General features: G+C 39.2%; 1 protein-coding gene across 2 annotated transcripts in view; it reads right to left on the reverse strand.

Moving 5' to 3' along the window:
* LOC149801648 (uncharacterized) overlaps positions 1 to 1870 on the reverse strand; it is a 54698-nt gene extending 52828 nt beyond the window's left edge. For both annotated transcript variants that reach the window (XM_089955921.1, XM_089955920.1), the window contains exon 1: positions 1360 to 1870. In XM_089955921.1, coding sequence (XP_089812047.1) covers positions 1360 to 1740 — 381 coding nt within the window. In that variant the 5' untranslated portion in view covers positions 1741 to 1870. The remainder of the gene's footprint in view (positions 1 to 1359) is intronic.
* Positions 1871 to 24998: the final 23128 nt, after the last annotated feature.

Consider the following 24998-nt stretch of genomic DNA (forward strand, 5'->3'; position numbering starts at 1 on the left):
CATTTTTTATGATCATAAGCAGCAATATACATGTACCAAAAGCTTTGTATATCAGGTTACAGCTGGTAAATAACCTTCTGCAATGCATAAAGATGGTCTTTGTTTATTGAAACAGTGCATTCATTGGACAACACTTCAACATGCAGTTGAGTTGACATGTTTAAAGGGATTATCTTTCACAACATTTTGCAGCCAACCGCTAAGTCAATCTATTTACTCTAAATGACGTTACTTACAGCCCACTTGTTCAAGAAGTTACAAGAATTACATGGAATAACAATGCATTTAACCTGAGCAGATCAGAAAGACTTTTTCGCAAATAGATGATTGCAAGTTTAGATACTTTTCATATTAGTGTAGTTTTCTGCTCCAAATTAAAACTGAAAACCAAAATCCTCTACTGTCATTTTAGCTATAACTACATTCTCTTAATATCAAATCAAAGGGTACACTAAATACCAATATAGTGACTCATTATTTCGTTCTTTTGTTTAATGTTACATCCAATGAACTAGTAAGTATACAGATCCTGCCCTTAAATAAATTAAAATATAGTTCATTCAAGGAACTTAAAGAATATATGAAAGACAATGAAATATACGGCTTAATACAATTAGGAAATTTTGTATGTTCTTATTCAGTGGAATACATATTAAACATAGGATATTTATAACTTTTCAAGTGAGTTACTCCAATAATAATAATAATAATAAAAATAATAACAATCAAACCCTTCTGATCATGAGATATGCATTTTAAAGTGCCCTTTTTTGGAGGATAATTACCTATTCCCTTTTTAGGTTATGGGGGAAAACATTAACTTGTGCATCGATTTCTGCATCCCAGAGAACTCTCAACACCCCAAATCTCTCAATGTCACATACTTTTCTATATAGGACATTCTGTATATGTACGTCCATGTATTTAGAAGTGAACTCTTATTTGGCCAAGGTGAAATACCATCTGTCAATATGCTGGTCATATCTACTCCTAATTTGCCCTGTGGAGATTCACAATATTTGACTGTATTATGTGCCAAAGAAAATTTCTTTAAATATAATTTATGGATTTTCTTTTCTTTCATATGGGGATTACTTAGGTATCTTGAATATTTTATTACTTGTTTGCCTTGCAGAAAAGAACCGCATCAAATGTGGTGGTCTTTTTGGGTAGACAAGAAAGGGTTACTGATACTGTCATGAAAAACCCACCTATAAAACTGATCTCTGGATAATTATTTTGACAGATGGCATCAGCTCGAAGACATACCAGGGAGCTCTTCACGCAAATTAAAAAAGAAAGTTCTCTCATATTGCAGTAAATGAGTGTGGTGCAAATGATTCCACTGCATGTATGTACCTGATGATTTGACACATGTCTTGCGTAGTCATATCCAGTCTGCTCCCTGATGACACCCTCCTGGTATGTGTCCTCCCCCCTAATTCCACCCGATCTTGTCGTTGGAGGCGGGCTCACCACGAACTGTTCTATGGTATGATTCTGACCCATAGGGTTGAACAACCCTGTTGTCTCTCTGCCCCGCGAAGACTCGTGCACAGCACCCCTACGAACAGCTGTACGTCTGTTTGATCCTATCTGTGATTTGTTCGAAGGGTCCGACAAAAGTAAATCCCTTTCATTTTTGCCCCTTATAACGCCATTGCTACTAGCTCTAGATGGATCACACATAAGCGGCATGTGATCGAATGCTTGTGAATAAATATCATTCTGCGAATCCATTTCCCGTTGTATATGTTTATCTCAATTATTTCCTCCCTCAGTTTTAATAGCTTTCACAACGGAAGTGTAGCTCACTGACAATACATCCGTTAACTACTTAATCTTTACATTGTTGTTATCGCATTTTTTCTTCCTTATTTACGGACAATCGACTTTACTGGATATTCATTGGATTAAAATCGGACGGTTGAATTTTTTTTTGCTCTTCCCCTTTGACCGCCAGCCACACCTTTTCATACAGATTTGACGAAGAATAAACTTAATTATTTCTTTTTACAAATCAGTAATAGTGCTTTATTAAATTTAACGTAAACGGCTTGTGGAATATTCTGGTTTAAAACTAATTCAATCCGAAACCACCCTACTATCCAGATAAGATGCAAAAGATGTATTAATTTATTTCATCAAAAAATGACTAAGACAAAGACAATTCATTTTCTTGCTAAATATCGTAAATAAAATGCTATTATTTATATTTACTCTCTCTCTCTCTCTCTCTCTCTCTCTCTCTCTCTCTCTCTCTCTCTCTCATCAACCCGTCCTATACAATGGACGCATGTACTGTCTGTACTATATATAAATAGATAGCACTGGTACATTAGAAATGTACGAAGAGAAGTGACACGAAGAAGAGATGTAACTGTGTTTCCAACTGATATAAATCCGAATTGAAGCCTTTTATCTTCTTTCGAGTTTATCATTGATTTAAAAGGATAATGAAGTGTTGTGCAGAGAATAGAATAACAGAAAGTTATGAAGAAAATTATGCCTCGCCTGCTTCGCCAGTACATACTAAAAAAATCTTAGCAAAGACACATAGCATATGATAGTAATACAACGTAAGACGTATCACATGATAGTTTTGAGTTGGTGCTACGTCTAACTTCCTTTTTAACGGCATTGTGTAGCATGTTCCCAAGCGACCGACAGAACAAGAAGCAAGATTTTCAGCAATATCTCACACAATTGGCAGCCCATATCCACACTCATCCACAAATTTAAATATAGTTCACCATACTTATTTTGCTGTCTTTAATCTGATGGAATCAGAATCTCAGTAGCAAAACGGATGCATTTTCACGTTTCGTTCAGCTGGTCGGAATGCGATGGAAGCAGAGAATGCCGAAATCGGATTAGGTGGAAGAATGTTTCTTTAACAAAACGAATAAAATATACTAATATTGACGACAGTGTTTAGATAGCTTCGTTTCGTTCAAAATATTTCTCATTTATTTAACCAATTTCGGCATTCTCGCCTTCCATCGCATTCCAACCTACTGAAATAAAGGTCAACTGAACTTTAAAACATGTCCATTTACTTGTTTGAGAATTTGAATGTAATCGAAAATACATCATAGTTAATAAAGTCCGCCTAAATCAACATGAATTTAATTTGTGGAAAAACTTAAATATGTGCCTCCAAGTGGTCGAGAGAGTCTTAAAATTTGGACGCTCGTTCCGATGCCAGTCAATTGCGGAACACGTTACACAAGGCCTTTACAGTTGCAGTAAAACGTAGCACCAAAATATAAATAAGGTGATACGTCCTACATAAGGGGTCTCAACTACGCGGCCCACGGGCCGTATGCGGCCCGCCAAGCCGTATCCTGTGGCCCGCAAAATGATTGGCATCATTAGGTGTCATGAGAGATAACAAAGGTGGTGCTGCTCTTGGGCCCTCATGGTGATTTGAGTTTGAGATCACTGTCCTACATTGTAGGTCTAAGCACATAGGTGATAAGACTCGATGATCAAAAAGCATACGTAATACAGATGAAAGCTGAACAACTTTTACGACCATACACGCAACAGTAGATGTGCTACCGTGTGTGTGTGTGTGTGAGAGAGAGAGAGAGAGAGAGAGAGTAGTATAGTGGGACGATATTGGGGACAACGGGAAAATACATTACAAAACCCCCTGGGGCGATATACGGACAAGATGTTTCAGCCCACGCACCCCGGGACGATATACGGACAATGGGAATTTAACATGGGAAATATTGGGACTGTATACGGACAAGGGGAATTGGGGTTATTGTATAGGGTAGCTGGTAAGTTCAGCTAGCTCATAAACTATACCAATAAAATAGCGCTTGGTGGGGCGGGACATATAACTTCTTTGCAGAGAGAGACATAAACATATGACACATACATAAATTGATGAACATCAATCTATCACACAAACAACTATGTGACATCATTCCGTTAACACAGAGGGCATCGCATAGTTCTTCTCTTCCTCAAACTTCTTCTGACTTCTACTACGTAGATGAGGACTCTTCAGACAGCCATGTCTCTCCACATAGATGCTTCTTTTCCAAAAGCTCGTATAGATCCGGTTGATTGTCCATGATGAATTGACATACATGGGTAAGTCCGTACGGAACTATGGAGGGGGATTACCGCCATAATTATATGCGTGTATTTCCTAATCTTCCTTGATGCATTATTATTCCCACTATGAAAACAAAGTCATATGGACAGCGTTCTTTTGCATACCAGGGCCCAGCAACGTGGAATGAATTGCCCACTGAACTTAGACACAAAGACACAGTGATCACATTTAAGAGGGCTCTCAAAACTCACTGATTTCGACTGCAAGAACAAACTTAAAGACTGAATAATGTTTCCTACCTTAAATATTCTCAGCATGTTTTTTTTAATGTTTTATAATTTCATGGTGTTTGTTTTTGTAATCATAGCATTATATGTTTTTTTTTTATCTTATAGGTGTTGTCTAATGTTGTAAAGCGCTTAGAGCTTCTAAAGATTAGGCGCTATACAAAGTCCTCATTATTATTATTATTATTATTATTGTAAATGGCTGCTTGCAAGTGCTACTTTCATAATTATATCAATGTCTATTGTATTTTCATTGATGCAAATTGGATGTGGCAGTTTGCAAGTGCTACTTTCCTTCTGCATTATTGTAAATGACTGGTTGCAAGTGCTACATTAATAATTCTAGTCATAATTTTTTATTTTTCATTGATCCAAGCTGTAAATGGTTCAACAATTTGAATGCTCACTGACCACTCATCACCAGCAGGTACATCAGGTGTCTCCATCTTCTCATAATGACCCCATTTTTCACAAAGTAAAAGACTGGTACTTGTGTGGCTTTAATTTCTAAAACCCAGTGTGTCTTCTCTGAGGAATAGTACTTGGGGGCATATAACTCACATTTAAATGACTTGCATGCTTATAAAGTAGCTGTTACTTTCTGCTCAGATATCTTACAAATGCAGTCAGAAATTGGCTAGTGGTTTCTATTTTTCTGTGAAGAAACGAACTTACTTATGAATCTCTCTCTCTCTGCTGAGTGATTAAGACATTTAAATTATGGAATTTACCTTATCCATTGTTCCAAAGCACATAGATTAGGGATAAGAGACCAAATTTACAATTTCATCTCAGGTTCATAAATATGATAGTTTTGTGAAGGTCAAAGTATGAGAAATAACAAATTAGCAAATAAAATATAATCATTGTCATGGTTTTTTGCTCATAGCAAGTGCAAACAACTTGTTTTTATTGCCCACAAAATAAATTCATCAAAAAGTGACCATTTTTGTACAGTATATATATTGAATACAGATCAGGTAATGGAATGTTTTGGGGGATTAATACTTGAAACAGAATCTAGGGAATATAACCTGACTGTTCTTGAGTCATAATTTACAAATGTATGTGGTACACAAAAGGTAATGTGTCTTGGCCAATCCAGAATTTACAGTTTTAATTCCTCAGAACTTGCAACGTGAGTGTATGTCCAATCCAAAAGCCCGATTGTGTAAAAAGCTTGTCTTCATTCATATTTTATTCATGTGAAAGTGAAAAACAGAAGGGATTGGCAAATAAATCTATAAGAACATTGTAACAAGACAATCCAGGTATTTGTTCCTTATAATTGCCTACCTGTATGATAATTTTTGCTTCAGACTAATTCATCTAACAATATTGTTTTTATGAATGCCGGTTTAAATTAAACTTTTTTTTTCTCTTGTATTTCTTATGAAAAGTTAAACATAAGACTGTATATTGTTTTTATTTATTTATTTTGCTTTATTGATAGTTGTATTGTGCTGATATTTTTTGTGTCATGACAATATTAGCTGATATTTTGAACAGGATAAAATAATGATAAAATCACAGACAAATGAAGATGTTTATGTGGGGTGGTGGATGCTACAACAGCCTGAGCTGTGACTAGCCTTAAAAACTTTACAAATTTTTTTTAGAAAATTATGCGTGGGGTATCTTTATCCTTCTAACAGAAAACAATCACATCTGTAGAAGATACACGTAAAAATTTGTATTAATCTTTTTAATTACTACATTAATTTTATATCCAAATGTATCAAGCACTTTTAGTACTGTACTGTAGCAGTAATAATACAAACAAATTGAGCTGGTTACTGGTAGCGGTAGCAGTGTTATTTATATTCAATATATTATATTTTTATAATTGCTACCAAATGAGTCTGATGTTTTATCAGTGAGGTACCATACAATCAGCCATCTTATCTGTACTATAAATATCGTTTCATATATGGATGAATATGGTTTTAATAATAAAATTATGTAGTTTCCAGTTTGATATCTGTCAAAGCTGCCACTGTAAACTGCATATTAACAGCAAAATTTAATTACATAGGGTTGAGAGAATAAACAGAATCCTCATCTCTGTAATGTACTCTCTCTCTCTCTCTCTCTCGTGAATAAAGAAATGAAAGTATGGTCTAGGTGCTATTATCTGCACTTTGCTCGAACCTTATGAGGTCTTTCCTGCTACAAAAATACGAATTTGCACTGCACTCTAAAATAATAAATATGCTCTAAATTGACAACACTGTGGATGAGAATATGTAAACAAATTAGGGCCTTAAATCTTGCTTGTAAGCGGCTACCCTATTCTGCCACCGTGCGGCGGCGGTAAATTAAACAGACAAAATGTTGAAATAAAATGGGGTGGAGAGGGTTTGCGGAATTATAACGTTGTGTAAATACATCTAATTGTATACAATTTAATACATTTAATTTGTTTTGTGCTACTTGCAGGCAACCTCTCTTCCGAATGTTAATGCTCTGAGACATCAGCTGCTGTAATTTAATTCGAATGATATTTTAAATAACATGTCGTAACGTGGTAAAACCTCTTGTTGCTGGGGTCAGGGGAGTAGTCGTGTTGTAAGAAATTGACGTGTCACAGCGCCATCTGTTGTCATAATGAGGCATTATTTTATGCTAACTTCCGTGATTCTAACTTACAACGTGCTTGATGCTACATTATAGTCATGATTTTGGAAGGTGCAGTTTGTGTAACTTGTGATATAGCAAGTTGATAAATACAATGTTAAAACTTGTAATAACTGATATAGCATTTGCCATAGACAAAACTACAGAATCAATTCAGTAGTTGGCAAATTGCAAGATAGAAGGACGCAGAAGGAAAGTAGATCTAAGCACTTTCAAGCAGCCATTTACAGCTTGCACCAATGAAGAATAGAAAATTCATGACTAGAATTATAAATGTCGCACTTGCAAGCAGCCATTGACAATAATGCAGAAGGAAACTAGCACTTGCAAACTGCCACGTACAATCTACACCAATGAAGAATACAATATACATTGAAAGAATTATGAAAGTATCACTTGCAAGCAGCCATTTACAATGGATCATCAAGGAAGATTAGAAAATACATGTATAGAATTATGGCGGTAATCCCCCTCTATACGGAACAGCGTCGGCGATACGAGAATAGATGATTTAACGTTAGTCCACATTTTGTGACGAGAACAAGTGAAGGGAAAGAAATGAACTTCGGTTATTTATAGTGGAAGAGTGGATAGAAACGGATTGAGATTTTTCACCAATCCTTACACGCGTTTCAAAATTCAGTCACAGTGTGGAGTCTCTCTTCCAATCCGAAGAGAGCTACATGTGACGTCACATTCCCTATATAGATGCGCTAGCGTCTGTGCGCAATGAATCAGACATGACGGAAACTAAGAAGACGATGAATTGGGGTGCACCGGCCGTGAAGACGAGAGGTGAAAGTGGTGGTATAGCAGGGGCTACCAAAGTCAACACAGTTCTACTTCCAGAAGAGACAGATTTTAATTGGGATTTAGTCGATTTTCTCTCTTCTTCACAATAATTTGTTCCTGTACCATTACCTTTGCCTCCATCTTCTTACCACACAAGGATCTTAAACAGAGACAGAAAGAAGAATTGGAGAACTTTTTACAGCAGCAGAAATAAGCAGAACAAGCTATTCTCCTTCAACAGCAACAACGAGAAGAAGAGGCAAGAAGGAAACGACAGGAAGAAGAAGAAGAAGCGGCAGAAAAGAAACAAGGTCTAGGAGAGAAGGAGGACAGTAAGAGTCAAACGGTGACGGTACTCTTAGATATTTTAGCAGAGGTAAGGAGTCTGAAACAAATGTATTAGACTTCTTTAATACGAACCAAGAGAAAAAGAACTTCCCGAGCCAAGCAGCCCAACTCTGTTACTACCCACCGTAGTGATTTCTACCAAACCATCGACAGGAGCAAGTCCTCAAGTAGGCCTTGGCCGTGGCAAAGGCTTAAGGCAGTTAAAGTTGATTAGGTCCCAACGGTCCTTTTCAGGGCCACCAACTTCTCTCGAGAAGAGAGTATTCATTTTGCCAAAATCAATTAAAACTAAAAATCCTTTTTTTTTGCCCATGATGTACATGTGTGTGTGTGTGTGTGTGTGTGTGTGTGTGTGTGTGTGTGTGCGTGAGTGTAGGTTCTTTTTATGACTATAAAAATCAAAACCAAGAGACATATTTTCTGTCTGGTCTATTCTGGTACAAATTTCACAATCCAACATCACAACACAACACTTTAAAAAGTTCATAGACTTCTGTGCCTTTGTTCACTCTCTCTGTTTTTTTTAATTAAAATTTCTTCACTTGCACATGTTTTTCCTCCTCTTCTTACTCACTCACTTTCTCTTAGTCTTCTTTTCTTCTCTTTTTTTCTCTCTCTGTACGTGTCTCAGTTCTTCATTTGGGGAGAGTACCTCTTCTTCCTGTTCGGAACTCCTCTTTTCCTCTTCCTCCTGTTGTTTCTTAGGGCATTCTGAAGATCGATGTCCTTTCTCTTGATAATGATAACAGGTTTCTTGACTTTTGTCTCTTCTGACACCTGTATTGCTTTCTTGACGGTCTGGACACTCTGTAGCCAAATGCCATTTCTTCTTACAGATATAGCAAGTATCTTGACTTTAATCTTGAAAGATGGGAGAGTAGTCCGTCGGCTTGTTTGAAGAAAACTTTCGTATGACACCTTGCAAAGCTCTGATCAGAAGTTCGATCTGTGTGGGCTCTTTGATCGTTCTGGTCGGTTTGAGAGTGAAACGAATAATGGAAGGGAAGACACTGAGCCTTTATATAGGGAAGACACTGGTCTGACATGGAAATAGGGGACCATGGCGTTTAAAATGTAGTCATTTGACGTTTTGCAGTCAAGATGAAACGATCGCATCATTTCGTGGAGAAAGGAGAAAAAAGTAAGAGGTAGAAACGTAATTTATCGCCTCGCACAGTAGCTGAAGTCTTGGCTCAAATTCATGCCACCGAGTTTGAAGATGACACGAGTGAGCCAGAATCCAGACCCAGAGAGTCTACACCCAACCAAAGATCATCAGTAAACCCTGAAAAGTACTATCACATACGAGAGACGGAAAAACGCTCCTCTAGAAAATTTAGAACGACAGCCTATACGTACACGATGAAGTTTAAAGATTTCATGTCCGACATACCACTGGAGTAACAGAGGGGTTCTTCATCGAGGTGCAGGATTCTTTGCTAACCACACTGAAACGACAATGTGAAGCCAAAGAAGATGACAGTTTGAAGCCCCCCCCGTTTGAGTCGAGTTTAGCAGCCATGCAGAACTGTCACCTTCCAAAGTCATCGACAAGATTCAATCAGTTCAACAATCCAACAAGTTTCACATCACCGATGGAACAGCGACACTGTTCATGGCCCACGTTTTACTTCCCAAAGGGACCGGACAACGTAGAAAAGTGTTATTGGTAGACGACCTTCGTAGCATCAAACGTAGCCTTGTCCAAATTAAGAACTCTCAAGACCAGATATGTTTAGCCTGTGCCATTGTGGTGGGACGAACGTATGCTGAAAAGAACGACACAGCAGAATGGAAAAGAGCCTGGCAAACTATTCAAAAATCGAACCGTGCCAAAAAACGAAGAGAAGCAGAACTCTTGTTACAGCAAGCAGGCCTATCTAAAGACACACCCTGTGGCATTCCTGAAATGCAAAAATTGAAAGACGTCTTGGCTCCACGCTACACTTTGAAAGTACACCCTCAAGAAGTGCGCGGACCTTCGTTGTTTCGAGGGAAATATTTCAAAGACATAAAATACATTCACGTTTGTTATCACGATGAACAGTTCGATGCCATTACCAGTATCACCGGATTCCTGGGATACGGTTATTATTGTGAGAAATGTGACTATAGCTATAACAATCGAGAGCAACACAAGCATTGTGGATTGAAATGCTTAGGGTGTTCGGCCTCTCAACCCTGTCTTGAAGAAGGACAACCACGAGTGCATTTGCCTGCTTGTCAGCGCACTTTTGTTACCCCTGCCCGTTACCATCAGTTCACAGCAGAAAGGTGCTTGCCAGCTCCTGAGATTGTGCCCTACTTGTGGACAAGGTATACGTACCAATAATGCCAAGGCACATGTATGTTCAAGAAAGAAACCATGTCTCATTTGTCGCCAAATCGTGGGCTTGGAACACGAATGTTACATTCAAAAATACTATTCCAAACAAGAGGAGGAAGATGACTAGAAGAAAGTGAATTTCATCTTTTTCGATTTCGAATGCATGCAAGACACTGGCATTGACATTCCTAATTTCTGCGTGGCTCATCGAGCGTGCGAGAAGTGCATTCAAGAGCCTATCTTTATTTATTGCACACACTGCAGCAAGATTCCTGGAGGCAGTTAAAAAATATTTCGCGGATGAACACGTTGGCTGATTTCGCCCAATGGATCTTAGACCCGATCAACAAGACTCCACGTCTTGTTGATCGGGTCTAAGATCCTCCACGGCAAGAGGACATCGAACGTTACGGAGATTGTTATTGCCATGCCACGGTGATGGCTCACAAGTTCTGGGGATACGATGGACAGTTTCTTTTGAGATACTATACGGAGCTAAAGTCATTTCCATTCAAGTGTGACAAGTGCAGTTTAAAGATTCGATGAGTTACTTGGCCATGCCTTGGAGTTAAATGCCTAAAACGTTTGAAATGACAGAAATGGCCAAAGGCTATTTCCGCACTTTTTCAATACCGAAGCCAATCAACACGCCGTTCTACCCCATTTGCCAGAGGCTCACTGCTACGATCCCGACAACATGCGCACCGAAAAACGAGAAGCTTTCTACACTTGGTACTGCACTCTCTCGTCGCACCCCTTCGACTTTCAGGAAGAAATCTTAAAGTATTGTCGGTCTGAGGTGGACGCTTTACTGCGTTGCTGTGGAAAATTTCGAAAACTGTACATGGAACACGGAGGGATAGATCCTTGGAAAGAAGCATGCACCTTTGCCAAAGCGTGTTCCTTAGTGTACCGCCAATGATTCATGCCCGAAAACACCCTGGTGTTATCAGTCCTCAAACGACGAACTTTGTCAAACGTCAATACTCGGTCAAAGCCCTACTCTGGCTACATTACTTGTGCGACAAGAAAGACAAATGGATCCAACATGCCCGCAACGGGGGAGGTGGAAAGACCATTAAAACGTATTCGCTTGATGGATGGGACTTAGAAAACCCCAAGATCTTGTACGAGTTTAACGGATGCTTATTTCACGGATATTTCCTCTGCTACCCTCAACGTGACACTAAAAATCAGTTTTTACAACGGACCATGAAAGAATTGTACGAGATCACTTGTTAGCGGCGATTTAAGTTAGAACAGCAAGGATACCTAGTGGTGGAAATGTGGGAACACTAGTACGATCACTGTTTGAAAACTGATCCCGAGTTTAAACGCATCGTGGAAAGTTGCAAGTTGGAGGATCCACTGAACCAGCGAAACTGTTTGTATGGAGGACGGAGAAATGGCACTTGTTTGCTGTACCAAGCCGACGAGGAGAAAGGAGAAGAAATCAGATACTTGGACGTGTGTTCGCTGCATCCTTATGTGTGCAAATATTGTCTCTTTTTCGCAGGGCATCCGCAATAGCTGACCGAACACATCGACCTGGACAACATTCGACTATACGAAGGATTGATTAAATGTAATTCTTGCCTCCCACATACTTGTACAATCCCGTTTTACCTCACCATTGCCAAGGAAAAGTGACGTTTCCCTTGTGCCTTACTTGTGCAGAAACGTGCAATCAAAACGAGCCTTGTGAGCACACACAGGAAGAACGCGCCTTGACGGGAACGTGGGTCTGCGTGAAATTGTTCAAAGCTCTGGACTTGGGATACTAACTGTTAGAAGTGTGTGAAATTTACCCCTTTCCCAAGATAGAAAAGTACCACAAGGGGGACGAGACTCAGAAAGGCATTTTTGCCGACTACGTGGATACCATTTTGAAACTGAAACAAGAAGTCAGCAGCTATCCTTCCTGGTGCCACACTCCCAATGCCCAAAAGAAATTCAAAGAGAAATACTGGGAGCAGGAAGGCATCATTTTAGACCACGTGGGGAAAAACGAAGAAAGGAAATCGTTTGCCAAAGTGATGTTGAATTGTTTGTGGGGCAAAATGGAACAACGACCGTGTTTACCCAAGGCGGAGTATTGGACAGAACCTTGCCGCTACTTCCAGATGATTAACGACAAAACTAAATACATGAAACACGTGGACGTCGTTCGTGAAGATTGGATACTGGTCAATTATGAAGAAGAACTTGACTTTGCAGAAGCCGACGAATTTGGAAATAACATCATTGCGGCTTATGTGACAGCCCATGCTCGCTTAAAATTGTACGAACCTGGGTCACTGTTACCCTAACATCAAAGAAGACCGTTTAGCAGCCTGGACGGACCAGCACCCCGACGACAAGATTTTAAATTTAGCTAAATTTTGCTAAATTACTCATTATGTCCATTAGTTTGGCTCTAGGGCAAGATTTTCAATAAAATAATGACAGTTAGGAGTGAAGTACGATCATCTCTGTCCAGAAAGTATACCTATTGCCTCCGACAAAAAGAGGTATAAAAACGGGCTACCATGCCACGACCTTTATCAGTGGTGATACAAAAGGTTCTGTGGAAGGAAATCGATGAGAGAATTCAAACGGTGGAGGATTATCAACACTTTTTACGAGAACTGTGTCCCATGAATTAAGATCGACGTGTGGTGTGTGTCTTAGTGACTTGCTTTCTGGGAATTCGTTCACCAGTCGATTCCTTGTGACCTCTTTACGAACAGTACTTACCACCAAATAAGGCGTGAAAGTGGTCCCTTTAAATGAGCATAAGAAACTCATTATGCTAAAAGCCTTGCATTTTCGTTTCGATACTTCTCAAGCTCTACGGGAAAAAAGAGATTAGTCGCCTTTTAGGTACTGAAGATGTGTACGACGATGTGTGTGTAGCTTGTGGCTTACACCCTCACTGGACAGGTGTACGCGACCAGAAAAATTGGGGTGTGGAGGCTTGGACCAACGAAGTGGCGAATTATGACCAAGAGCTGGGATACGCAATTCAAACGTCCAGTGAAAAAGGTGACTTTTAATCCTCTGTTAGTGACAGTGCCAGAAGAAGAACCCGTCACCGAGGACAACCACACCCTTCAGGACAGGAGTGTTATGAATATTACCAAAAGGCCATTTCCGGAGGTCACCTGTGTGACTGTACGCAATGTAGAGACTGTAAGAACATTACACATTGTCCCTATGACAACTTTATTACCAAAAGCATGTTGTACAGTAACTTGTTTATATTCCACTTGGATCGTTTTGATGTGTAATTTATCGCTGTACTTCGCCATTTCGCTTTTATGTATTTTGCCTTTCGTGTTGTTCTATTTAAAAAGAATAAAATTGTCCTGAAAAAAGTATAAAAACTCGTGTCTTGTCTGTCTTCGTGTCAAAAGTGACATTCCCTACACTATGGATTCCTCTACTGTCTCTTCTCCCTCTTCCTCTACTTTCAAAGTTATCGACGAAAACTTAGATCGTGTCAGTTGGTAGGCCGTTTATCTTCGCCATCCCTTTAACATAGTGGTTCAGACAAAACCGAATTTGTCAAACGTTTGATCGAACATAAACATCATTTGATCGATCGTCCACCTCATCGGATCGTGTGGTGTTACAAAGAGTGACAATCGCCCTACAGCCTCTTGCGAGAAAGTCAAGGCGACCCCAGTCAAACCCATCTGGTCATTTTCGACGACATGTTAGGAGAAGACGAAGAAGAAATTAAACGGTGCTTTACGCGCCAAGGGCATCATCGTAATGCCACTGTCATTTACATCACCAAAACTCTGTTTCAACAAAGTAAAGCCTGTCGCACCATCAGTCTCAGTGCTCATTACGTAATCTTATTTAAAAGCCTTAGAAATAAATCGCTGGTGCAAATCTTAGTCACCCAGTTAGGGGGACTTCCGTTAATTATGTCAACAATTTTTAGGCAATATTTTATACGGCTGGCTTTTATGCTAAAAATAGAATTATGGAAATTAAAAGGTCTACAAATAAATTTTAATACATTTTTTTAAAAATTGTTTAACAGATTTCTAATTGACTATAACACTTTGAATTCATGAAAAAATCGACAGCTTATATTCTAGCTTTCATATATAGGATACAGCAATTTTACAGCACATGCAAATTGGGGGGGGGGGGGGGGCATTTGCCTGAAATGAACAAAGAGTCTGTTATCAAAGTGTACAATATTTGTAAGGCATTAAGGTTACTGCATCTGATTGAAGAAGTTGTATGCTTGTGTAGGCTACTTAATTTATTTTATGTATTATGTTAAAGATGACTGTATAATAGTCAAGCTCTCAAGTTTCCTAGGCTCAGTTATCCATCTTTGGAGGGATAGCTCATGGACTTCAATATATATAGCATCTATACATATAACATAGATGCTGTTTAACAGAAGTCCATGGATAGCTATACTATTTAGATGTCTATGGCTCAGTGCAGTCTTTGAATTTAGTAACAGCTTCCCTTAAAAATCTGTCTACAGTCTACAATCTACATTGAATAAAAACAAAATATGATGATGCAAGACTATGACTTCCTTGGCAAGAGCTCAACCGGTTTAGGATTAAACTGGTGGGCTGTTGACGGGCGAGCGAGTGTGTGCCATACCAACGCACCGACTAATTTCCTATTTTTTTATTTATTAAATTTATTGTAAAAAATAACATTGTTGACGTCAAATTATCTTGAACTCCTCTTTCCCCCATGTCAACAATTGTCAAACTTCTTCACCCCCCGCCCCCATTTTGTTGACATAATTAATGGACGACCCCAAATCATTTATTCATTTTGTAACGGTTCTTAAGTTTCGGAGATCAGTAAATTCTGCGTGCAGTCCACTAACCCATAATACCTAATTGGAAGTGATCGAGTTTCAATAACGCCAGAACGTATGAAGTTTGTTAGACTGACTATGATTAGCTGAGAAGTTGCTAATTTAAAAAATAGTTTGATGCTATCGCAGCTTCTAAGTCGATCTTTGTATCGTAAATAACTGAAGTGATCGGAACGGCGTTTAATGGCGGTTGTCTGGCAAATCACTCAGCACTAATGTCGTTAAATAAGCGCCTCTGCTACTTGGCTATGTGCTATTCAGTTTAGGATATTATCCCTACGCAAACCAACTCAGAGGTCATATATGTATGTTAAGAGTAACATCATAGTTCCCAACCATTGGCCCCACTACTTTGTTTATTTTCATAACATGCACGCACAATGTGATATGAATACTATTTCATGACTAACTGGACAATTTAATGCAAGGGATGAAAGTGGACGTATCTAGATACATATGGGTGGCAAAAGTGTCGTAAATGGTTATTTCGTCTTCGAAACTGTTGGACATGATTGTGGATTCTATAGGATTAGGTAATAATGAATGGTCATTTTCCTATATTGTGTATTTTTCAAGTTTCCTACCCAATATCACAAAATACTTCTCTGCTCACTCATGATCGGCCTCGATGCAAATGAATACCCCGATAGGAAGAAATATGACTTACAAAATAAATACTTTTTACATAACTGAATCAGTTTCAGACTTTACAGGAACATTACGTATGATGTAGACAGTGCTATACATTGCCTGGTATGTATAATTCTGAAAGCTTGACAACCATTGTTAAAGACTGCATTCCTCTGCGCAAAAAACTGAAGACAGCCCCATGGTGAGACCATGCCATGAGCTCTTAAAACAACAGAATGCGATCTCTTGAAAACAATGCATAAAATTTAAGTCAGATCATAATAATCAGCAATATACAAAAGCAAAGAAAAAGTATTTTTAAAAATCTGCATGACTAACCTGCGTGCGCCCCAAGTGAAGTAACTACGAGGCGCTAAAGTCAGATCAATACACTTCTTACAATAAAAATAGTAAATATTATTATTTATCACGACAGTACTAAATATAATATATTTTGCGGAGACTACTTTTGTATGAGAATGTACTACATTGATCTGGACTATATATTCTGCTTAGATTGCCACCACGGTAGATACAATAAAGGTGTTTACTTCACTGATTCGTTCGTGTAATAACTTGAAAGGATTTATAAGAGCAGATATTGTGGGAATTATATTACCCGAGCAATGGCGTGCTTGTAACGTTACATAAAGGATTCAATATATATTTTGCGTAAATGTGTTGCATAGAATTGTCAAAAAAGCCCAACAGATGTTGCATATTTTTCAAATACGTTTTCGGAGATTCTTGATAAATTAATCGAGTTAGGTATCATATTGGAACAAGATGACGCAGAAACAGAAAGGTTGTTATATGATATTCTGCAAGAAAATTTTAAATCACTGACGTTGACTGAGCCACCCAACGAAGACAATGAGATTATAGGAAAAGGTTGGTAGAACATTGAAATAGCCACTGAAGACATTGATTACAGAGAAGGTCACCAAAGATAAATTACTTCGAGGAATGTCAAAAACACGACTGGCACTCAGACAGTCAGAACAATTAATTAATTTGCGGGCCAAAAAAAAAAAAAAGAATACAAGAGAATGATACAAAACTCTGTGAAATTTTGACATTTCCGTGGAAAGTTATTTCAGTGCAGAGAAATAAAACCCATAAAGTCAGTGTTCAACGCCAAGACGATATGGAATTTCATGTTCGTAGACAAATTTACCAATGCGTTTTAAATTCTTAGATGGAAACATACAATAGATTGTCTATTTAGATTTGGTGGAATGCACTATAGTAAATGTGCAGTGATTGCACCAAATATCCGCTGGAAGAAAATTTTGTTTGAACAGGAATAACGACTTTATACCAAGCTGCGGAGGATGTCCCGTATTAACATAACTTGCTTACGAGACGCTACCTTACCTTTTAACATTACTTCAGAAAAACCGCTCCCAGCGCATTCAATCCCCAGTTGTGTTTTCACCAAGGCAAAACAAAAATTCTGTGTTGTGTGGGCACGATGGCCAACCTGATCATGCAAAGACACACAGCTGCATCGAATGCACCAATAAGGTAATAACCTCAGAACATGGCCCCTAAGCGGTCGCTGGCAGATCTTCGTGTATAACAGTGGAGATCTGATTTTAATCAGATTGGTTTCACAATCAACTGCTGATAATGTGGTGTCGCTGATAAAAGTTCAAAAGTTTGCCTTACATGAGCGATTGGGACCATTTTACTAAAATTCGGTTGCAACTCATCGAGGCCTTCCATTCATGGCCATCTCCTGAACGTATATACACCAACAACTACCTCACAGCTTGCGGATGTCTTTCAAACGTTTCAAGACACAGCTAAGCGCCTGTAGAAGGTCGATTAAGCGCACTCCTTCTCGACCTCGGGAATGGCCTGGGATACGCTACTGTCGCAAACCCGCATCGAGCTGGAATTGCTCACAGACATAAACCAAAATGTGTTTACTGGACACAGTCGATACAAATGAGTCTGAAAAAGACTTTTTCAAACTTATGAATAATGCTGTATTTGACAAAACGAATGAACATTTGAAGAGGTGGTGCGCATTGATCTTAGAGACAGCAAAGAAGATCAACTTCGTACACTTTTTGCCGACCCGCTTTTGAGTCACGCAAAATCTCTGATCGACGACTCGTTGCCGTACACATGAAAAAGTCTAAACTAGAGCAGACAAAAACAACTTATGTAGGTGCGTATATGTTGGACATGTCGAAGATCTTAATATATTAGCTTTATTGTGACTCGATCAAGTCGCGTTAAGTTGAAATTAAAATTATGTACACGAATACGGATCAGTTCTTAAAGCATGTAACTACCAAAATTGTCTACACGCATTTATGTGAGGCATTGCTCGCTGACAAATTGGACACCATATAAAATGTTGGTGTGAAGTTTAAAGACAAATATGCAGGGAAACACATCGATACACACACACACACACACACACACACACACACACACATATATATATATATATATATATATATATATATATATATATATATATATATATATATATATATATATATATATATATATATATATATATATATATATATATATATATATATATATATATATATATATATGACAGTTTATACCAACTCGAAAAAATCAACATTAAACTCTTAAGTAACACTGCTACCATTTTCCCCTGGTGTGCAGTACCGTGACGTCACCCCCTGTCCATTTCCTTTTGTCCCAGTACTGCCCAACCATGTTAAATTCCCACTGAGGCTATCCATTTTTTGAGCCTATACATTTCCTTGAGGCTATATTTTTTTCTCACTTTTTTATGGAAGTACCATTGAGGCTCCATCGTTCCCATTAACTATACATAGTGGCGTCAGGGAAGCAGGAATGCCTGGCTTGGTAGCGCCAAGGGCATTTATAGGCGTTTCTGGCCGGCCCAAAATGTCTTTGCCTGTTTTCAGCACGACATTTTTGCCTGCTGTCCGTGGGGTCACTCAATGTCAGAGTAGTGTCTTAAAGAGGATTATTTTGGTGGTTGTTGTTGTTGGGATGGTGACTGGCATTGGACACAAGACTCCCGTTATATCCGTTCGAGGAGTATTTCAGGGAAGGATTGGGAAGAAGGTAACCGATGCAACTGCTCAGTAAAATGATTCACAATTGTTTGTTTCCTTGTTGGAAACTCAAATTGGCAATAGGGGCACCGATGACACAATACACCACAAAGATTAGGCAGAAAAAGACCATTTGCTTTTAGTCACACGTTCTCCACACCACACAAACAAGGGTAATTTTTGTAGATCTTGCAGAGAAGAACTCTGTTACTGCGGTGGTAGCGGTAGATGAGGCTGTGTAGAAGGGAATGATGGTCACTTCATTTTATAGTCGATGACTTGTGAAGAGCCGATCCAAGAATCAAAACTGGGAGGATATCCTTTCCAGCGTACTTTGATTTCCTTGACACGTCCTTTTCCCACTTTTCGGTTTCATCGTTCGAGAATGCTTTTATGTCGTACACTTCGTCTTCCTTTTTGGTCACGCGTTGTAACTCGGGCAAGTAAAACGTTTCTTTTAACATTTCCTCGTTCATGTATTCCAATTCATAGACGGCAGTATGACGGCCACGCACTCGTCCAGTGACACGAAATAATTTAGTAGTCCTGCTGGGTTAGTAACCTTTGTCGAAAGTGGGGTGTCTTTTTTGCCAATGCGCACTCAATCTCCTGCTGACAACAGTCTACTTTTCTTGGGGACTGTCACCGTCGAATGGTCTCTTCGTTGTCAGTAGTCACTTCTTGGGGGGAGAACGTCCGATGCTTCGATGGTAAGATTGGTTGTGCGCTTGAACCAAGTGCGGTAAGACGTCGATGTACTTGAGAGTGTGTTGAATATTTCCACATGCGTTCTTTCAATGTGAGAAATTCCTCGCCTTTGTCGATTTGCCATCAAAAAGGGTAACGACCGCTTTGTTTCAACACCAGTTTGAGCGCTCGCACTAATTCACTGCTCGATTTGGAAGTCAGTGGCACGACCCAGACAAGTGGGGAAAGGGGTCAACAAGGGCAATGCAATCTTACAAGGAATGTGAGCTGCTGACGGTGTTTGAAAGACTTCTCGTACCTCTTCTTCCTCAGGTATTCGTGGCGCTGCGTCTGTCTTGACCTCTGGAGGTGGTGGTGGTGATGGTGATTGACGTTTCATCTGGGTCTTACAATCCGTCGGAGAGGGCAGAGCTGTTTCGTCCAAAGCTTTCTGGTGAAAGCGTTGCAGTCGTTGCAATAGTTGACCGTACTTTTGCGATTTTTATGTTTGGGACAAATCGTTGCGATTCATTAACTATTGCAGTTTGTGTTATAACTGGGACATCTGGGTCAAAAGAGGATTGGGAGGCAAGTGCTTGGTCTGTGGTTCTTGCCAACGATGGTATTCCATCCATCGTTTGAAGGCACTGAAGCCAGTTTGCGTCCTTCCATTCGATTTCAATGGTCACGTCTGAGATCTTGACTCCAGAGGTTCCTTTTATATTCTTGGTCCTTTTCTATCTTGCTCCCATGAGTCCTCCCAGCATTGTTCCTAATACTTCTTTCAGCAAAGATCATAAAAACATGGGCGAAATTCCTCCGCATTGTACCAACTTCTTCTTTTGACGGATTGGTATTTTCGTTGGACCGTTTGGCAAATAACATGATGACGCTTCGCAAAGAATTCTTTCTGATGTGGACAAAAAGGTATCGTGCCTTTCAAGACATTCAGGCAACATTCACACAAGATATCGACGACGTCTTTGGGGGCTCTTTGATTGAGTTGTTTTCGCAAGGGTGATGGAGCTTTGGACAGGACAGACAACATGTCCCAATGTTTGGCTAAATGAGGATGAAGTCCTTTCTTTTATTTCCTTTTTTTATCCAGAGGGTGGTGTGCGCTTCTATTAGGGGACATCTATGGGCGTTCAGAAGCACAAAAACACTAATCCTATATTTTTATACTGAAATGCGTCGCCACTGATTGTCATTACGTCGTATTAACTTGATGACAGGCATCACACGTCGTGGAGGGGTTCGCAAAGGACTATAGCGGGACAGATCTTGCTTGGATAAATCCAGTAAATTCTGTAACATGCCCGATCTCTCTTGGACTTTGATTTTTGGGCAGGAACTTTATGAGCAGCTGATACTACAGCTAAAGAGGAGGAGGTTGTCACCGCTGGAGGAGAAGTGTTTGGAGATGAGGTTTCCATTGTTTCATCAAGTGAAGAAGAACGGGTGTCAAATTGGGTTTGGCAGGCACCACCAACAACGGGGAAGTGGAAGAACCTGAAGCTACTGGAGACGCGGTCACCGTCTCTGCAGATCGTGGTTTGCGAATGTAAAGTTGCATCCTGGCCGATGTGCCTCTCTTACGGGTAGAGGCTGTTTGCTGTGGACTTTTCTTTTTTAGGAGACCTTTCTTTCTCTTTTTCTGTGGACTTTTCTTTTTCTGGGGCTGTGATCTGGTCTTGACACCACTGCTCTTTTTCTTCTTTTGGGTTGGTTTGGCTTTTTGGGGAGCGGCTTTTTTCTTGGGGAGGACTTTGTGGGCATTGGGATCCCATTTTAAGAGGGAGCGAATGATGACACCTCCTATAAAACCACTATCTCCAGGTATCAAAATGATGTGCTTTTTGGTTTGAGTGCCATTGCGGCGATCGGCCAGTTGCGTCACGGCTACTTTGTTTCTCTCAAGAAAGCGTTTGATTTGATGAGGAATGTGAATGTTGCCTTGCAGTAATTGACGTGCTGTCACCGTAAACATTCGTAAAACGTCTTTGAGACTGGCTTCTAAGACACGAGCACGTATTTGTGGATTTTGTTCGCGACTGATGCATAAGGCACGAATCAGTTTAACGGGATGAGACTGAAGGAGTATCATGCTGACGCTGTACGAGACAGACCCAAAGTGTACGAGATTTTTATAGATTTGTTGTTGTTGTTGTTGTTGTTGTTAAGTCGACGACGGGGACGTGTACACGACAGACCCTCCGTCCTGGTACCAGTGGTGAAACAAATTGGTACGAAATCGCAAATACTCGGGGTAGTGTGTTTTAAATCCGCGAGTAAATAGGCATGGGGGTATCAGTGGCATCGTCGTACGCATGTGTCAGCCAAGGCGTTCCTAGGGGTCGTCCATTAATTATGTCAACAAAATGGGGGGGGGGGGGGGTTGAAGAAGTTTGACAATTGTTGACATGGGGGAGGGGGGAGTTCAAGATAATATGACGTCAACAATGTTATTTTTTACAATAAATTTAATAAATAAACAAAACAGGAAATTAGTCGGTGCTTTGGTATGGCACACACTCGCTCGCCCGTCAACAGCCCACCAGTTTAATCCTAAACCGGTTGAGCTCTTGCCAAGGAAGTCATAGTCTTGCATCATCATATTTTGTTTTTATTCAATGTAGATTGTAGACTGTAGACAGATTTTTAAGGGAAGCTATTACTAAATTCAAAGACTGCACTGAGCCATAGACATCTAAATAGTATAGCTATCCATGGACTTCTATTAAATAGCATCTATGTTATATGTATAGATGCTATATATATTGAAGTCCATGAGCTATCCCTCCAAAGATGGATAACTGAGCCTAGGAAACTTGAGAGCTTGACTATTATGCAGTCATCTGTAACATAATACATAAAATAAATTATGTAGCCTACACAAGCATACAACTTTTCAACCAGATGCAGTAACGTTAATGCCTTTTAAATAGTGTACACTTTGATAACAGACTCTTGTTCATTTCAGGCAAATGCCCCCCCCCCCCAATTTGCATGTGCTGTAAAATTGATGTAACCTATATACGAAAGCTAGAATATAAACTCTCGATTTTTTCATGAATTCAAAGTGTTATAGTCAATTAGAAATCTGTTAAACAATTAAAAAAATGTATTAAAATTTATTTGTAGACCTTTTAATTTCCATAATTCTACTTTTAGCATAAAAGCCAGCCGTATAAAGTATTGTTAGTTTGTGGGGGGGGGGGTAACATTTTATTAGGGGGGTCACTGAAAGTTTGACAGTTGTTGACAAGGGGGGGGGGGGTGGTGGTAAAAAATTGCCTAAAAATTGTTGACATAATTAATGGACGTCCCCTTAGAATATTACTCTTCCGTTTCTGTCAAGGCGAGAAATAACCTCGGAATTAGTCGTATGATACATACCAATTTCATGGATTTTATGACTTTGTCGTCTTCTGCCGCAATGTAGTTCTTAATGGCGGTGAAGTAAATTGACTTGTTTTTCTTTGGTCTCAACGGAAAAGACAGAGAGCATTCCGATTTCGTTGAAAAAGAAAACAAATACGTTCGTGCCAAACTGACAATTTTATGATGGAAGTGCTCAAAAGAACATGCGAAAATGGTAATAACAAATTTTCATATATTTCACGAAGAATTTTACTTATTCAAATTTCAATCAACAATTATGGTAGACTAACTTTAGAAAGTCACAACAACAAAGAACAAAGGTTCAGGGGCCACGTTTTCAGCTGGCGTGCTTTCGGGGTTGTTGCCAATGTTAAACTGGTCTAAAATTTTCTTTCTTAAAAAGGAGCTAAAACTGTGTTTCTTTTATATTTTATTTTGTACTTTCTTTTTCTTGTCCTTTCTCTTACTAAAGAGTTCTTCAATGGTAAGTCCCTCCAGACCAGACATATAATTAGGAAGTCCCTTCAGACCAGACATATAATTAGGAAGGAAACAAGTCGGTAGGATTGAATCACCACCATGAAACTGAGTTATCTCCAAATGCCTTGAACCCTTCTTAATGGGAGATGTTATTCATCATTATAAAAATTAACTGTACAGTCTCTTCCTTTTAAAAAAGAAACTTCTCACCAAGGCAGATAGCATGTTACTAGGCGGAAATGACCCATCAATAACTATTTTCCATATGACGCTAACAATGCATATGCATAAATAGTGCATATGTATATGGAAAGATGTATTTTTATGGCTATGGTGGCGCTCTACATTTTCATATTTTGCATAGTTAGAATTTTAAAGAAAAAGAATTGCCCCGGTTTTCTTCACTGGTTATACTTAGTATTTTAAAAAAGAACTTACATATGTTAGTATGAGCCTAGCGTTGTACAAAAGGAAACGAACACGACACCCTTGGGTCGTGTCGTTTATTTTCCGTCAAGATAAGAAACAATAGAAGAAGAAAAAAGAAAAAAGAAAAAAAAAAAAGAAAAACCAGACACGAAGATCCTAAACATTCAGATGCTATAATTCTTGCGAATTGTATTCGCCACCATAGTCGTAGACAAAATGAATAAGATGTCGTTCGTCCAGGGACGATACGATGAGCGCCTATGGCTTTTATTAGGTAACACTGGTCAACAGTGAAATCATTACTGACTTGAAAAGGCCCTAATCTGTAGTATTTTGGTGTGCCGAACACGAATATAACCGTGAAAAATTTGTATTGGCTCTCGTTTTGAAGATATTCATATACCTCATTTTCTATGTTTCACTGTGTAAATTTCTCCAGTAGGACTGCAGCAACATCCGGAATAATGATGTAACATTGCATAATACCATCATGCTCACATCATCCACAGTTGATTGCATCATTTTCTGATGCAATGCAATACTAATGCCATGCGGCTGCTGAAGTAAGTTGACGTCAGCAGTGTACTACACATGTGTGGGCCTATTATACTAATGCCAGGCGGCTGCTGAAGCTGACGTAAGCAGTGTACTATATAAAGCCCAATCAGATAGGTTCAGCATTTAAAATATTTTAGACGTTGTGCGAGACAGTTCAAGCTACTGTTACATAAAACTTATTATTTTATCCATTTACGTACAATAAAGAACAGTAATGCCTCGAAAGTGTGTTAATACCGCGGACAATTTTTGCTATATTTGTGGGGAAGTGACATTTGCCAACCAGAAGAAAAGTATCAATTCTCAAGTGAAGAAGGCATATCATCTTTACTTCGGATGCAAGGTTGGTGACCAAGACAAGCCTTGGGCTCCGCATATATGCTGTGCTACATGTACAACACAGCTTTCACAGTGGTTGAATTGCAAAAGGTCATCAATACCG

This window comes from Sinohyriopsis cumingii, chromosome 4 (genome assembly GCF_028554795.1).
Source record: "Sinohyriopsis cumingii isolate HCF-2022 chromosome 4, ASM2855479v2, whole genome shotgun sequence".
NCBI classification, from domain to species: Eukaryota; Metazoa; Mollusca; class Bivalvia; order Unionida; family Unionidae; genus Sinohyriopsis; species Sinohyriopsis cumingii.